The 18054-nt window shown below is 41.9% G+C and overlaps 1 protein-coding gene across 2 annotated transcripts; it reads right to left on the minus strand.

Moving 5' to 3' along the window:
• Positions 1–3448: 3448 nt before the first annotated feature.
• LOC122414585 (filaggrin-2-like) lies at positions 3449–17405 on the minus strand. Of its 2 annotated transcripts, none has more exons than XM_043426001.1 (12): positions 17225–17405; positions 16974–17128; positions 15568–15711; positions 12019–12164; positions 11233–11405; positions 10737–11130; positions 10482–10652; positions 10243–10403; positions 9926–10179; positions 6193–9848; positions 6006–6119; positions 3449–5924 (listed from the first exon to the last, which is right to left on the minus strand). In XM_043426001.1, exons 2-12 carry the CDS (start codon positions 17032–17034, stop codon positions 4344–4346), a joined length of 6855 nt encoding a protein of 2284 aa, XP_043281936.1. In that variant the 5' UTR covers positions 17035–17128; positions 17225–17405; the 3' UTR covers positions 3449–4343. The 2 variants fall into 2 exon arrangements, with proteins under 2 accessions (XP_043281936.1, XP_043281935.1); XM_043426000.1 differs by having other exon boundaries at positions 17220–17405.
• Positions 17406–18054: the final 649 nt, after the last annotated feature.

Below are 18054 nucleotides of genomic sequence, written 5' to 3' on the forward strand. Positions count from 1 at the left end.
GCGATCTCCCACTCTCCCACCCCAATTCTTTCTCTTTCTCTGTGGCTCTCTCTCTCGCTCTCGGACTTTTAAGTATTGGAGGGAAGAAGTGATTATCATTTTGTACATAGTCCGACCGGTCTCGCTGTCCGTTCTGCCCTCTCTTTTTCTGTTGTTGCTCGCGACCGATCGACTCTAAAGCTGCGAAGCTTCGAGGGTCACGTGGACCTGAAAATATATGGAAGTGACAGTCGACTGACCATCGGTCATTCTGCAGCGTTGTACTACAATGAATAAATTCCAGCGTGAAATTTCGTATGCTCAACGAACTAGAAGCGTGGGAGAAGTGGAAAAGCAGAGAGAAGGAGAGAGACCACGGGCCAAAAAGTATCAAAAATACCTTTCTTTTTTATGAGAATAAAAAAATAAAAACAAGTAGGGTAGATAACAAAGACAAATTTGTAGGCGAAGACCTCGTTTTTTTCCAAGTCCGCACACTCGCGTTAATTGTTATTCGAAACGGATTAAAAATTCATCGCATACATCCATTGAATGTTCTTAGTAGAAATGCTAAATAATTTTCTGTCCATCATCGATTTCATGGATAGCGATCTATTTTACGTCGCCATGCCCATAGATACATAATAAATATTAGTAAAGAAAAAAAAATTTTATAAAATTCATGAAAAATGATGGTGCAACGGAACCGTTTTGTCCTTGGTTTAAAGCCACTTGATTTTTAATGACATTTCACTCAAGTCTGACTTCGTTTAGGATGAAATTTGATTTTTTTCTTTGAAAGATATTTGTTCCCTTCAGTTATATTTGTGAGATTTTTATTCAGATTTTCATGCTCATTTTTTGAATAAAAAGCCTGCATGTGGATTTTCGGCTACGAGTTATTTCGAGTTCTGTGATATGCAAATAGAATAGATATAATATATCATTTGGTATGGCAGAGGAGATATATCGGTTGATCCAGATGATAATTACAGCAAAAGCCTGGCAGGCGCCTGCACTAATAATTCCGGAAAATGTTCTCTCTCTCCCTCCCTCTTTCTCTCTCCCTCTGTCTGTCTCTTTTTTCGCCCATTCTGCAAAATGTGCAGTGCTAACCGGAAAATTTTCAAAGCAGGAACTGTCGACTACTTATTAATAGAGCGCCGTATGTCAAATTAATAAATCTTCAAGTAACACTGTGAGGCCATGCAGCACTTGGACCCGTTGTGTCCGCTCTGGACTCTAAGCAACTATAAACCTCTCGTTACGCAACTCATCCGTACCTAGGAACACCAGAATTATTCATGTATATATATGATATACAATCTGATATGAATCGCCTGTGAATCGAGTGAGCCACACATACGAATAACGAGTACGATGTCTGACCAAATACGATCGTAATCTACTTACGAAAACACATCTTTGTTATCGAATGTGTACTTATTGCGATTATTTTTATCGATAAAATATTCAATGTAATTAACGCGAGGACTTCACCATTCGAAATCATGTTGATATTAATTTTCCATCTGCCTAAATTGATGTGAGCAACAAAAAATTTGACGAATATGAATTAACAAAAAAAAACATTTTTTCGGGCACACAAATGAATGCCAAATTTTTTTTTTTACTTTTCAGCATCCAGTATCATTTTACATCGGTAAACAGACATGTAATTTAATCGTGCCCCGTATAAGGCGATTCAAAGCCCGTCATTTGATTAGGTGCAGAAAAATGTTAAAGCGTGCTACAGTACGCCTGATGCAATGAAATGGTCCCCTCCGGATGTGGTTTTCCACTCCATTTAATCTATCTCTGACTCAAGAACGATCTGTCTTTCCGAATATATGTATCACTGGGTCATCGAGCCACGTACCGGCGAAGGAGCACTCGCTTTTGCACGACATATACAACAGGGAGAAATGCACACCCATGGATATCAGTCCAATAATGAAATCGCAGGTAATTTTAGTCAGGCAGATGAAGATGTAAATCAGACGAGAAAAGAGATCCACATCTGGTGATAGTATGCGTGATCGACAGGCGGATCAGCTGTGGACTCTTATTTCTTCTATACTCAAATGAGAAATTCAGACCACGATGAAACGTCCAATTATTATTCTCGGACATCGTGCTTAAAAAAATAAAGAGCGCAAATAATTAGCGAAAATTGAATTTACGATGTCTTAGCTTCGAGCAAACCACTGTACACGCATACGAAAGAGTATCCACGAGCGGCTTAATTATTTGGACAAATTTGACAATTAATCTGCCGAATAATTGTGGAAAGTAATATTCCGGCTTCGTCTCTCTGCTTCTTGGATAAAATTGCTCTGAGATGATGGATAGACTTCGCTCTTACACTTACGGAAATATATTGCGGAATCGTGACTGCTGAGACGTCCCATAGTTATTATAATGCTTCATATATTGTGTATATTTATATACGTCTACATGGCCCATGGGAGACGGCGCGTAACTTTCTTTTCTCTCGCCACGACTGCCTCGCGCTATCTCAACTCTTCTAAAACATTTTTTAATTCCCTCTTATTCGTTTTTATTGTATAATAGATCACGCGAGATACACGCCAAGTTGAGCGCAATTCTCAGCTTTGTAGATGGCGCAGCGGACAAAATTTAACGATAGACAATTGAGCGTTGACCGAAGTTTTCGTTTGACAGTTGAATATTTTTATGACACTAATTTGTTTTTATTCGATTTTCGAAGCTCCGAATGACACGTACTTCCTAAACGTTGAATCAGTTACCTTTTCCGTTTGATTTTCTGCATTAATCATTCTAAATTCTAACGATGCAGTTTCCAATTTTCGATAAATATTTTATTTGGCTTTGCTGTAATGAGAGTTTTTTTCCAGGTCAATTTATTGTGTATAATTTGTCACAGTATTTTGACATAACTTGTCGCAAGAAAACAGATTCTAATTGAAGCTCTCGAAAGCCAGATGCTTCATTTCTTTATCGTCAAATTGAAATAAAAGAAGTACCATGATGGTTTGAAAAATAATAAACCTGCGTACCGTTGTGTCTAGCGAGAGGAGACCTATAACGGTCCATCAACCTTTTTTAGACCCCTCTCTAAAGATAACTATTATCCTTCAGAGCTAAAGCAATTTCTTCACTTTTTTCGTCTAGCAACGGTATAATCACTGCCGTTTATCGTGCATTACTACTTTGTAAACGTGTCCGCGGTGCTGGATCCGACGAAAAACATTTTTCAATTGGGGCAGTCATAGTGCTCAATAATATTTTGCAGATAAAGTTGGAAAGAACTTCCGTGTTACTCCAACAATTTGAAAGACGACGCTGTGAATGGAGCAGAGTTCCATATTTTACGAGCAAAATGGAAAAGTATAATTTTCTCTTGCCCTTCTAAAATGGGTATCTTCAAATTTGATTCAGCGAATTTTATTAAATTTAAACTAAAAGTCTTTTTCAGTTGAATCCCTTTTTAAATTAGCAGAATGAATATTTATTGTCCAATCAATGAATTACATCGACGAATCTCGTTCTATTTTACCCTTATCGTTTAATTCGTTTTTACCGACTCAATAAAAAAATGGCACTAAGAAATCATAATTCAGTTAATAAAATTGATGGTTCTTTTTGAAACAATTAATATTCTTAACATAGAAAAATGATTGAGGGAGCAAATAAATTATCAATCGAATCGATCGACCAGAATTGTTTTTTTTTTCTCTACATGGAAAAAAATCGTTATCAAAGAGGGTTAATTCCATCTTTCATTCTCTTGTCTCTTTCGATATACAATATATACAAATTTCGAAAAGATCGCTGTTCAAAAGTACAATGATTATACCACGCAAGAAAGATGCAAGTTATTTACATAAATACGATACATTTGATATGTTCGAGAGGAAAATAAAATTTTCGTAGATCAAAAATCATCGTTTCTTTTCGTATGCATGAACATATATGACAGTGGACGCTGCACGAGTATACACGGAGCCGCGATGATCGTTCAATCGTATCGGTGGTCGAGTCGATTTGGATCGATGGGTTCGATCGACTTTCTCTCTAAGCGATGGCAACGCTTTCGCGTTATTCGAGTCATATATGTACATATTGTATGTATGTATTAAATTTATACAATATATCGTAGCCTGATACCATTCTCTTGATTTGGTTTACGGCGATCGAAATAAAGGTTTTCACGAAAGAGCCATAAATAGCTATTACGAGAATCCAAAGAAACGATTACCGGAACGAATGAGTCGTGACATCATAAAACTTCGAGGTCAAAAAAAAATTAGCACGTCTTTTTCTCAAGTTCTTTTTTCCTCCAGAACATATCGCGAGAGAGGCAGAGAGAGGGAGAGACATTAAACAAGAAGATTATCATCTTGACAAGCGGGTCCCTTGCTGGGCCAGTTGCAGGCACTAGCTTCGCTGTCGAAGGTCAAATGAACGGGACAATTGAAAACGTGGAGGGTAAACTTCTTTTTCCATTCATCCCAGTGGCAGACGTAAAATTTGTTGCAGTAATTGGGATGTCTGAAGAGACCAGGCCTGGCACAATTGCTGGCACCTTCCAGAGTTTCGTCCGATTCACGAAGACCACCTATTCCAAAGCGATCGAAAGCTGCTCCTTTCGGGCTCAGGGCATTGGGATTTGAACCTTCCGATACACCGAGACTCTTTCCAACGCGGAATCCACCCTGTTTCTGCTCACCGGCGAAGAAAGACCGAATGGACGGATCACCGATGGGCATCGATGCGCTGGCACTGCCTCTTGAAGATTTTAAAGCTGCTGCAGGCGGAGATTCAACGGGCAGATAGGTCGACGAAGGTCGCTGGGATTTGACTCGTGCACTTTTTGAGGAAGGCGTTGAAGTGCCAAAAACGGCGATCACCGGTGTCTGGTATTCGTTATCAGATTTCTTGAGTTCTCCTAAACTCGTGATGTATTCCGAAGAATCATAGTTACCACTTTCTTTCGACGATTCGAGGTCCACGTAAACCTCGGATTCGTCGTAATTGCTTAAATCAATTCGTCCTCGCGACGAATCAATCGGCAGCGGTTTTCCACTTCGGAAACTGGCAAATGGATCCGCTTTGCAGGTACATTCGGCACCTAACTTGCCCAATAGCAAGGGGTGGAGATCGCTCAATTTCACGATTACTTTGCCTCGGCCTTTCTGTTTGTCGAGAGGCTTCGGGGTGGTGGCTTTGTAGGACAGAGTCGACGATCCTCTTCCATAATCACCTGAATATGTCGTTATTGCTGGAGTTGTTGGGCCATAAGACGCTGGGGAGAAAGATGCCTGCCTGAATGGTCCTGGAGTTGATGACTTCAAAATTGGCCTGTGAGTCGTCGGTACTCCGGGACGGACCTTCGATGACGAGTCCGAATTTTCTCTATCTCGACTATAATATTCTGATTCAGAGAATTGATTACTATTTCCATATTCCCGGGATTTCGTTTGAGTTCTGTAATTCGGAGTGGTAGAGTAAATTCTACTGTAACCAAATCCTGTCTGATCACCGGCTGATGTCACTTTGGATGTGTACGACCGATCGAAATTATTTGAATACGATTTTTGGTTCGCTTTCACCGCTGATTCCTCGTGTCGTGCGTTCCCAGAAGTTTCATAGCCACTTGCAGTGAATTTCGTACTGCCACGGTTGTAATTCGTAATCGGTTTTTCTACCTCGGTTCTCGAAGTGCCAAAACTCGTTTGCGACCCTCCGGCATTCTTCGATTTTGAAGAATCTTGAACAACAATCGGATTCTGGTATTTTATGGTTGGCGATGGTGTACTGACGAATTTTACCGATGGTCTTTCGTAGTTATATCCTGCTGAGGGTACACGCGGACTTGATTGCGGAGTAACGACCTTAAACGGTGGTCTGTAAGTCACACCGATTGCCGGTGCGATCGTGCTCGTTGGATCATAGTAAATCTGTAATGAATGAAATAAAAATTCAATTTCATGTGAAATAAAGTTTGAAAATTATTGTGTTAATGACTGCTTTTTCAATACCTCTGCAGGTGGAGTTATTTTCTGTCCATAACTTCCAGTATTTTGCGAGTAAGTCGAATTAATATGAGTGTCGGTATCCGAGTAGCCCGAGAAACCGGACGATCCGTAATTAACCTGTCAAATATATTCGATTGTTAATCCAGGTAATTCTCATTTTTTCTAACCAATTTTGTAACATTGTATTTACCTGTTGAGGAATTGTTCGATGCTGGTACGATATTACCGATTGAGTTACAGACGGTTTTCCCGATTTATCGTATCTGGTCGGTTCGAGACCTTGCGCTGGTACAATCGTTTCATATTGTTCCTCACTCGGTAAGTGCGGTTGGAAAGAAACATTTATGTTCAGAGCTGAGTTATCTTTCGTGGACAATGAATTTGTTTTATAACCAGTATTTTTACTGTATCCAAAGCTGTTGGCGTTTATATTAATTGGATATTGGGTCGAGGAGATTATGGTCTTATACCCAGTGTCGATGACAGGCTGGACGGTCGATATGGTAAATGGGATTTTAGCGGCTTCAAAAACTGTTGATTTAAAGTTTTCTAGAGGACCAGTAGTGAAACCGATTGGGGACTCGGTAACGGCCGATGGATTATTATAAACATGGACATTTAAGAATGGCGCTGGACTGCTTGAGTAGACTGTCTGTTTAGTTATGGTTTGCGGAGTTTGCGTCGTCCTGGCAACTCCAAAACCATTAAATTGAATTGCTGGTTTCGTGTAGGTGTAACCGGACGCGGATTGTTTGTCGCTTGATTTTGACGATTCTGAAGTGACCTTGGATGTATCGATTCTACCGTTCTCGTAATTGGTTCTCGGTTTCGTGTACTGCACGTTGGAGAAACTCGTTGTACGATCGAAAGCACCATTTGATATTTTACTCGATGTGCCAGAATAACCAGAGTTACTACCGAAGGCATTTGCTCCAATGTTTTGTGGATTGATCAAGGGTTTAGGTGCCGACGTGCCAGATACGTAACTGGCACTACCTCCTACTTGGGCAGTTACAATACCAGTCTTCGTGGGTCCTGTTTTCGTGAAATCAGTCGAACTCGTTTCATAACTAGTAACGTCGAATTTTGGTAAAGTACCGAATTTCGCTTGATGTTCCCTCACATCGTCTTCGGTGTATTTGTGAGTTATTTCACCGTTATTATAGCGTATCGTACTCCGGCCACCATTGTCATGATATTCATTCGTTTTGTATCCACCGCCGGTACCAAAAGTAATTATTGGATTTTGCGGCAAGTTCGACGGATGCGAGCTACCAGGAATGTACTCTTGATGCGTGGAAACACCTCCAAATTGTGAGTGAGAAAAGCCTGGACTTCCATCATAAATTGAAAGACTCGAACCATCGTTGTTATATTGTCCTTTTACAGACCCGATTACTGAACTTCCAGGTTCTTTAGCGTTACTCACAATGACCCCTGGGGAAGGATGCTCAGCCAGATGAGCTCCTGTACCAGAATTACCAGTTAAGACTACTTCGGGTGTTTGTGAACCTGTAATGACGAGTCCTTGACCACCTATGCTTTGAGTGAAGGTTTCCTGTGGATTATAACTTCCGTAAGTTGTTTTAACACCGTTTGTCAACACATAACCAGGGGCTCCTGAATATGTCTGTACATATCCCGGCTGGACAACTCCCGATGAAATCAAACCTTGTTCATTTGCGCCATTTACAATAGTTCCAGAAACATCGCCGTGGCTATAAGCTGCTCCAGAGTTCGAGTCAGCAGTCCCAATGATACCTCGATTTACCGAACCAGTTATAATGTCTCCAGACAAAGTTCCACCTGAATAACTACCAGAAGATCCAGCATTTTTGTTGTAATACGTCCCCCCGCCAGTGGAAGAGATTCTCTGGGATCCTCCAATGGCAGTGTGTTCATTGTAAGATCCCGTCTTTAGTTCGTCGGATGTGACAGAACCACGGTGAGGGTGAGTGTATCCACCACCTTGCAAAGGATTGTAATTTCCGTGGTACACCTTTGATCCAGTATTTCCAGAAATCAATGGGCTACCTGCACTATTATCTATTCCGGAGGCAACTGTAGATCCGGCTTGGCCACCGAATTGAATTCCGGGGGATTGGCCAGCATATATACCAGATTTGATTCCTGTGTTGACTGCTGTGTCTGCGGTTGAGTATTCAGAATTTTCACCATCCGTTGAATATGATACATCGGGGGATCCAACATATCCTTCCCCCGATAAAACTGTGAATCCTCCATCAGATGACCCGAGATGAGCAGTATTACCATTAATTGCTGAGTGACCAGTGGTGTGTACGTTCACATGACCACTGTCAGATGATCCTCCGTGAATATTATATCCTGGATGAACAATTGTGGGTGTAGTTACTGCATGTCCTGATGGGATTGTATGCCCATTGTATCCACCAGTTGTGACTCCACCGTGTGCATCGCTACCTCCGAATTCTGGATGTATCGTTGAGTGTCCAATTCCGCCGTGTCCCGAATGAGTTGTGGTGTGTCCTTCTCCATGTTCCGTTCGAATGGTATGTCCACCACTTGACGATTCTCCGTCTCCTCCGTGCCCTGCGTGCACGAGCGTAGGAACGTGTCTGTCGTATCCAGACTGAGTTGTATGACCCGTGTATCCTCCGCCATGTGTGTAACCCCCTTCATATCCAGAGTGCACTGTCGAATGTTCGTTCCTGTCATGTCCTGCGTGGATTGTCGGATGGCTAACTCCTCCATGGCCTGAATTAATCGTTGTATGATCACTTCCATCGTGTCCAGAATGAATTGTGGTGTGTTTATTCTCAACATTTCCAGGATGTACTGTGGTATGTTCATAAACACCGTGTCCGGAGTGCACTGTCGTATGTCCATGGTCGTATCCACCTCCAGTTGATCCACCATGCCCATCATAACCACCGTATCCGGAGTGAACTGTCGTATGTCCATGGTCGTATCCACCTCCAGTTGACCCACCATGCCTATCATAACCACTATGCCCGGAGTGAACTGTCGTATGTCCATGGTCGTATCCACCCCCAGTTGACCCACCATGCCCATCATAACCACTATGCCCGGAGTGAACTGTCGTATGCCCATGGTCGTATCCACCCCCAGTTGATCCACCATGTCCATCATGACTACCATGTCCAGAATGAACTGTCGTATGTCCATGGTCGTATCCACCTCCAGCTGCTCCACCATGCTCATCATGAGTACCGTGTCCTGAGTGAACCGTCGTATGTCCATGGTCGTATCCACCTCCAGCTGCTCCACCATGCTCATCATGACCAGAATGAACTGTGGTACGTCCATCATTACCTTCATGGCCAGAGTCGTGTCCATGATGACCGCTTTCGTCATAGCCTCCTTCCGAAGATCCCCCGTGTCCATGATGTCCGCTTTCACCGTAGCCTCCTTCCGAAGATCCTCCATTTCCATGACCGCTATCATCGTAATTACCTTCTGAAGATCCTCCGTAGCCGCCATGGCCGCTTTCATCATAGCCTCCGCCTGAAGATCCTCCGTGGCCACCATGGCTGCTTTCATCGCAATCTCCTTTAGATGATTCTCCGTGCCCACTATGACCGCTTTCATGGCATTCTCCGCTCGATGATCCTTCGTGCCCACCATGGCCACTTCCACCATAGCCTCCTCCTCCGTATCCACCATGTCCGGAATGACCACCGTGTCCCGAGCCGTGCGAACCATGTGCGTTATCATAATCTTTACGGTGATAGGTACCGCCCCCACAACTGGGTACAAGGTAAGGCCACTCACAAATTAATTTTTCCTCGTCAAACACCAATCCATATGGACAACGGAATTCATATGACGTCAATCCTCCTTCGCCTACAGTAACATGATTATTGTAGAATTAAATATTGCACATTGATAAACTATATTTGTGGAAATTTCACTTATCTTACCGAGATCGTAACAGGCGTAGAAAAATCGGCAATTCTCCGGATCGGCGTAATACCCCGGATGTTCAGGACACGTAAACTTCGGCCCTTTCGATGGTGCAATTTCACTACTTCCTGGACAGGCGGAGCCTTCCGTGATCGATCCCGGCCACACGCAAACTTCAGTTCGTTCATCAAACGCTAAACCTGCTGGGCAATCGAACTCGAAAACGCTGTAGTCCTCGATCCCTTGGTTGAATTTCACGCAACGATAAAATCTGAAATTCAAACCTGTCAATTTTTGCTTTTCATAAATAAGGTTGTTGTTCCAATAAAATTACCTGTTACAGCTTTTTGGATGAACAAAGTATCCTTGTCGTGGACATGAAAATTCCGTGTGCATGGTCTCGCGATTTGCATGAACGTGTCCATCCGTATCGACGACTCGAGCGATCCTGTACTCCGAGGATTTAACGTGACTGGGATACGGATTTGATTTTTGCTTTGGCATACACAAGAAAAATTCCATTGTACGAGCTGCAGCTGGATTTATTGATACAAACGCGATAATAACGCTTACCTGAATGTCATCGTGCAGTGAAGTCAGCACTGCTTCACGGGTTTTTCTTTTATTATTCGTGAAGCTGTGATAAATTTCTTCCGTAAGAGATATCCCACATTTCGTTTTAGAATCTTTTTCGACGTTATAAATTCCTAGACCAGCGAGTTCTCGAAGTAAAACATATTTCCCCTGCAAGATAAGATTGACCAATGATAAATCGATTCGAAATCGATTGATTAAAGCAAATCTATGTGAGAGCAAAACGCTGCGGACCTTGATTCCTGCAGAAATCTTGTCCTCGAAAGCGATCCAAATGTCGTCCTTGAAGGCGTAAGGTGCCGTGAGATCTTCGTCTCTTTCTACGATCCATTCACCCTGCTCCATAGCTGCACACATTTCAGATCGACCGATTTGTACTGGTTCTTGCGATTTAGTAGGAGATCTTGGTGCATTCTCCGCCTCATTTTCCAGTCTAAATTTGTAAACGTTGGCCGGAATGGAAACAAGGATTTTTCGTTTTTCAACGCCAAGTCCTGTCACGAGGTCGACGAGACTATCGGTATTGAGCATGTCAAAGAGGCCCATCAATCTTGACGGATGGAAGGTTCGAAATGCCTCGTCGTCTGCTACTAAATAATGTGTGGGTATCGAGAAGAGATCAACGAACCTAAAAGTTGATTACGAAATATTCCAAATTAATAAACACCGCATGACAGAGGAAGAATATTTCTACAGTGTAATTATAATGAAACCACTTATATATTCGTACTTTGACAAGGCTTTGAGATCAAATTGTTTAGCCAGATCCTGTGGTTTCGTAGGTAAAACCATAACGATTCGTTTGTCCTTCGATTTTCGAATGAGCTCGGCTTTCAAGCCCTGTACGAAATGGACCAGACGTTCTTTGGTGCCAGCGGTGACGTTGAGCTCGACGCCATCGACCTTCCAAACGAAGATACAATCAATGAGACGAGAAAGCACTCAAAGTAAATAAGCACCTTATTGCCGACGAAGAAAATACTCAAGCCACCGGTTTTCAAGTTTTGATACATAGAACAAACGATTTAATTGAGTAACAATTAAAACTTTTCCGGAATGCGGAGACTGGCTTTGACGCGCATTGAGAAAAGAAGGAAGTACAAGCGCAATTTACAAGGGAGAGGCTGCGTATCCATTGAAAGAGCTCGTACAGAGTATACGCGAGTAAAAAAAAAGGAAAACAGAGCTATCTCCTTGCTGAAGTAAGTGTAGGTGAGCGTGAGTGGCGAGCGTTGACCACGATTCTCTATCGAGGTTCTTCTCTCTTACGTGCGATATACTTTCGTTCGCACGCTCTTCCACAGCGCCCAGCCATTCTTCTTCAGGTAAAGATCGAGAGTCGTTTGCTCGACTAGACACAATCTCGTTACTTTCATTATCAATTAGCCGTTTTACCGGTATGGCGGGCTGATTTTTTTCAACTCTACATTTATCTGTATTCTCACAGGAGCAATCTCTTCTTCAAATCTTGTATTGATATTGATACGTACTTATGTCGATATCATAAATGAATTACCTCGTTCAAAGTTCGGACAATTCGAGCTGCGGCTTCTAATCGCACTTGAGCCGATGTCTTTAACGATCCCTCGTTATCGTTGATTGACAGCAAGAATTGAAGGGCAGGATTTGAATCCTTCAAAGACTTCTGGAGTTGCGCGATACCTTTAAATTAAATTTTCCCTTGATTAATCTTTCCAGCTCTTCGGACGAGGTTGTCGTGCAAATTCGATCCATGCCTGTTTTTGAAACTTTGAAATATTGAGTTTTGTCAAACTCGACTGAGTATTTTTGAAAAATCGAATTGCACGATAACTGGAAAAATCCCATATCTTCAGTTATTTAAATCAATGTGGATCCGTTTGATGTCACCAATTTTACTGGTAAATGAGATGTAATAACGCAGAAAATAAACATCCAAAGATCTCCATTCTTGAAGAAAGTAGTTCATGATTTCGATGGGTTTTTCAATCTTACGATTACCTTTCGTTGCAGCTTCAACGTCTGACTAATCCGCGACTTATCTACTGGCTCCTGAAACTCGATGCTATTTTCTAAGCTCGTCGATACACCGTCATGGCTCAAGGCAATCTTGCTGTATTTTCCGATGCTTCAGAGCTACACTCCGCGAAGCATTATCGAGTTCGCGACTATAATAGTGCGTGAATGTCTAAGATAGAAATACTGCAAAAAGAAAAAACTTGACAAACCACTCCACGTCTAAGATTTGCAGGTGACGCCACGCGCTGGATTAGCCTAGTAGCTTGGGCGGATCTTCACCGTGTCAAATGTCACGGCAATGCTGGCGTTTGGTAAAAGTGCAACGAGAATTCTTTACGTCCATGGGCGAAATTGAAATTTTTGACTTCTCATTGTTTTCGTCTTGACTCGGGATTCTAGTACCGTTGTCGAAAAGCGGAAATGGAAGTATGACGAGGTTCAACGTGGACGCGATGAAAAAAAACGTGAACTCTGGGAGCGTAAAAACATTATTTTTTAACTAGGTAATAATTTTTCATCGCAGAAATCATTGTGGATTCATTGAGAGAAAACATATTGTGGGATTCATGAACTTGACGCAGCGCTAGAAATTTCACGAGTGTATGAAATAATAAAATAAACTGTTCCGGATCCTCCCACGTGCAGTATCCGGATTCTACATTTGTAAAATAAACTCTTTCGCTCGATCGCGCATGTCACCTCCGCACAAGTATCCACAAATAAATATGACTTTCACTCTCGTAAAGAGATAAAGAGAAAGAAGACGAGGAGAAATGAGTTTGAAATAATCGATCCGTTTGAACGATATTGAAAAAATATCAATAATGTTGTTTAGCCCGCGTGATTGGACGAGCTGATCAATGTTAATAATTAACTTAATCGAACGGAGAACCAATTAGCTTCGAAAAAGGGAATTTTTTATTGAATAAGCAAATGGGCTAAAAACGTCATCGGATTGTTGTACACAAACTCTCGTCGCACACACACACCATGTCCCTTTGTCAATTATCGTATAGTACGATTTTATTTGTGATTCTACGATCGCGGGGACCACCCGTTTTAATTACCGATCTATCAAAGTGTAGTAACGCGATAGGGACTTTGACAAAGTATCGTACGTCACGATTCGCAATGTGCCACAATAATTTCAATAGAATATAAAACACTCGTGTTCGGTGTTCGATAATAATAAAGTACGTCACACGGCACAAGCCTTTAAGAGGCCCCTCCGGGTCTGTCGTGAACCCATTTCACAAAAGTTTCGCAAGTTTGCTCTCCGCGCACTTCCACAGCTGCCTGCAAAGTTATATGTGTGTATCTGCCATTGCGAGGCGTTTTGCCGGGCGTGTACGTGCCGAAAGTCCCTTTGTAAAGAAATTCGCATTACAATTGCGCAACCTCACACGTATCGAGACTCTCGTCTCGGCCATTTTTTCGTAACCTCGTAAAAATTGCTTCGATGGGGACGAGCTATCAATTCTTGTAAGCTGTTCACTTTTTTGCTACGATCTCGTTTTCAATGATTGTCATCGAGTGTAGTGGGGAGTTGCGCACGACGTTCGATCTGTGAGATAACCATGTTGCTGATCTTCTATTCCTTTTTCTGCTTCTCATTTGTTTGTAACCGTTGTCAGTTTTTTTTTTTGGGGCAACGAAGAAGAAAACGATGTTTCATAAGAAACGTTTTCTTCAATTTGTTCAAATTAATTTTATTACGTAAAAGGGTCAGATTCCACTTTAACAAGGGAGAGAAAGTCGAGCGTTTTGACTGTTTTTATTGGAAGAGACTATTTAATTAATGAAGCTCCAGATCATGGGGTCACTTGTGCCACGACAATAACTTCCCGGAAGTTCTCGAAAACATGCTTCGTTCGACACGAAGACTTGTTAATTAGTAAAAAAGTGGTTTTACTCGAGATGATGATATCTTCTGAGAATTAAGCAAAGTTTTATTCGCAACGTCGGTTGAGCTGATCAAATGGAGCCACACGAACTGAATTGAATTTAGAATAAATGTAGTAACCACCTTTAAAAGATGCACACAAAGTAGTTTACAAACGCGTTAACGAGCGTCACTTTTCATCACGAATCGAGGAATATTCAAAACACGCATTTACGAAATATTTTCGTTCTTGTAACGGGGAAACTTTCACGCGTGTTACAAAAAAAACAACGTTTTTTCCACATTTTTTTCACTTATCTTGCGAAGGTATACGCTTTGCGTAGGTGGCTGAAAACTCGACTCAGCGAACCGTGCGTTACGTGGTATGTCAAAAAAAGCAAAACGAATTCAATTATTATTTAGGAAGATGTGCTGAAAGAAAAGGGAGAGTGTTGCAGGTAGGTTGTTGTTTCATCGTCGAGCGAGCACCCAAGTCCGTGAATTCTTTCGAGCAAAACTCTTTTTTCGCTTAACACGTGCAAATACCATAAAATGTATGAAAATTCACGCAAGAATTCGCGATTGAGTATATAAAAAACAATTCATAATTATTACTCACGATAGATATTAATTTCAGAGACTACTTTGCAATTACGAAAAGTTTAAGCGTCGGTGAATAATCCAAGACGAGAAAAAACCCAACGTTCATACTTCGGGAGAATCGGCATGAATAATTAACGCCAAGTTTATTATCGCAGATGGGTTAATACGAGCTTGTATAAATTTATTTTTCTTAGCCATACCGAAGATCGGCGATTACTCACTGAGTACTGATCCGTAGGATTCGATATCCTGTTGCAAGTGCAAGGACGTTCATTATACGCAGAACATGACACTCGTACCACGCATATCGGTTTATCGTTATGTCACCGATTTTTTATTCGTTCCTTCGACGTTAAATCGCTTCGAAAAAATTGTGCTCGGTATTTTTTCACGTGGCGAATCATTTTAATGAGATTTCATTGACATTATTCCTAACCGAAATCAATGCACGAACAACGCAGTCTGTTTGAGGGGGAAAAAAAAACACATTTTTCCCTAATACTCAAATGCAGAGTTCCTTAAAAATTGTGTAATACTGTTAATATTTTTGAAATTAATATTTCTCGTTTTCGAATGCCTTACCAGAAATGGATAAATCCTTAAGATCGTGCCCTTGATGTACGAGAGTTGTGCAGCTGCATATCGAATCGTCGAGCGTTTTGATGTCATACGTCGAAGAGTAACACAAAATTTCTCGACCCGGTGAAGTTGGATGCTTTGGGCATTCTGCCGAAGAGAAACAAAATTGTGAGGTTCCCTTAGCTGTTCACCGTCTTTAGATTTTTTTTCCATTCGATAAATTTCATAGTTCTCATGCAAATGTCACGTTTCGAGTTTTTATTTACGTCTATATTGCATTCTGCGAATATCGACTCATCTATATTTTTCCATGTAGAAATATATATGCAAATACTTCTATATTAATCGTTTGCATATTTGCGCACGCTCGGCTCGTTCATTAACGAAGATAATTACGCGGGATTCGATGGAACGTCAATACCGTAGCACGGGAAAAACGACGGTTGTTCTGTCATTTTCGAAAATAATGTTTTTATAAAAACAGAAATATTTGGAAATTTCTGACGAAAAATCCAGCTGAGTTTGAGCAGAAAATGTTTTTCAGTACGTAATTTACGATGAAAAGTTTGAGCGGTATGCCAACGGTGAACTATAATTGTAAATTTTTTGTAATCTGAGTTGAATACTTGAGCCAATAAAAATATAACGATTATATCGGTTCGATTGGAACGAATCTATTGAAAGAATGCGCGTTGAAAAGCAGCAATTAATAATTTCACCGTAATCGGCAAATAATAGCTGGCGATTAAATAACTTTGAAGCAAGTGCACACAATTTTAGTCTCGGGAGACGAACGATTGAATCTTTGCGAGCCGAGCTAGGCGTGGAAATGGTGTTATACCCTTTCCCGAGCATTAGAAAATCCTTGTCTCAATTCCTCCGAGTCAAGAAATATTGCAAATACCAGGAAAGTTCACCGGATTCCAGCGACATCGTTTCCACGTTGCCCGGGAAGCAAAAAGACGTTATTTTTCTCTCACATTGCGTATCGGGGTGTGGAGCTACCGTCGAGCATGTGTGTCGAAACGATAAATTTGTTGTGACAAAAAGAATTGATGGAAAAAATCGTTCGCAAGGATCGATCGACGCGAGCTCTATCTCATCATTGAATCGGACTGACCAAATATTTAAAGTGTCATCGTTGTAGGTGAGAATTGAGGTTAACTTCGAGTGGAGTTTACCGATCGAATAATCTACGAATGGAAGCGTCCTTGGGCCGATCGGGGTGCTCCACTTTTTCGATTTCGCAACGTGACCTTAAAGGACGCGCGAAGATCTCTTCGGACGCCACCGCGTGAAAACGCGGCACGATCGAGCGCGCAATTACTATGATCTTAGAGCCATAAACATTTTATTGTTTCGCATGCGACGTTACAAAAGAAAAGTATAGGAAAGAGTGGTGGACTTACGAGCAGCGTATCCGAGGGCGAGCAGCCCCAACAGGGCTAGAAGGAAGAGCCGTCGTTCCATGCTCCACTTTATTCACCCCCCACCTCCTTCGCACTATTTTCCCGTTATTTTGTTCACCCTTAATGTCGCTTCACCTGGAACACTCCGACTCAACCTTGATTGAGAAAAAAGGGAAATCCCGCTTTGAGAATAGTCGATCGATATTCCAGGGCTAGTGAAAACGACTCAATTCATTTTTCATCGACCTTACTCATCTGGCCGACGGTTACAATCATGAAAAAACGGTTCGATCAACGACAGTATTGTTCCAACTCGGAGGGAACGGCTCAGTATTATTATAAAGTAGTGTCCTTTCAGGGCGTCGATGAGAATTCGTTTATTCGATATTCGTTATGATGAGACTCTCCTTCGGGTTGGAGTGCACGATTCGTACTGGACCGAGCGTTCAGTCGCGTGCTCACCTAGTAAACCCCCGGGTATGATTGCGTCGATCTTGGGGGGCCCCCGGATGAAACGGTGAACGCCAAACAGTTCCTCCCGAGTATTCACGCACACAGATGCACACGTACACGGACACGAATTCTTACGTACTTGAGAAACGATCTCGAGGATCAACAAGCTCGAGCGTCCGACTTTGAAAGGGTGGGGGAGCACATTGAAATACGTTTGTCCTCCCTACACACAAAGAGGGGGGCTCTCCTTTTGATCCTCTCTTGAGGTCCGGACAACGTTTCCCGCGCTCGAGTTACGCGGCGGGCGTTTCACCCGAGAGCATAAACGACCAAGCCCCGCGGGGACCTCGCAGGGTTTCGACCCGACATCTCGTCTGATCTCGACGTTTTACGCCTCATTTCGATCAACAAAAAAACGAGTTCCCATTACCCTGCTCCGTGACGTGATACAGCGTGATCTATGCTACATTTTATGTAACAGTTATAAAGACGTGCCCGATATCTATATATTGACGCGTTAATATATTCTATCATTTATTTGTTTACTTCAACACACATTACGAGTGTAGAAAGTTCCTGGAAAGCTTTATCCAGTGAGCCGCACTATTTTGTTGAGGATGAAAGGTTT

Source organism: Venturia canescens, chromosome 8 (assembly GCF_019457755.1).
Source record: "Venturia canescens isolate UGA chromosome 8, ASM1945775v1, whole genome shotgun sequence".
Classification (NCBI taxonomy): domain Eukaryota; kingdom Metazoa; phylum Arthropoda; class Insecta; order Hymenoptera; family Ichneumonidae; genus Venturia; species Venturia canescens.

Excerpts from the sequence above, each read along its gene's own strand:
- LOC122414585 (XM_043426001.1), bottom strand. The coding sequence starts at position 17,034 with ATGGAACGACGGCTCTTCCTTCTAGCCCTGTTGGGGCTGCTCGCCCTC. Across the intron at positions 11,406-12,018 it reads TTGTCCGAACTTTGAACGAG|GTCGATGGCGTCGAGCTCAA; the intron begins GTAATTCATTTA and ends TTCGTTTGGAAG. Across the intron at positions 11,131-11,232 it reads GATCTCAAAGCCTTGTCAAA|GTTCGTTGATCTCTTCTCGA; the intron begins GTACGAATATAT and ends ATCAACTTTTAG.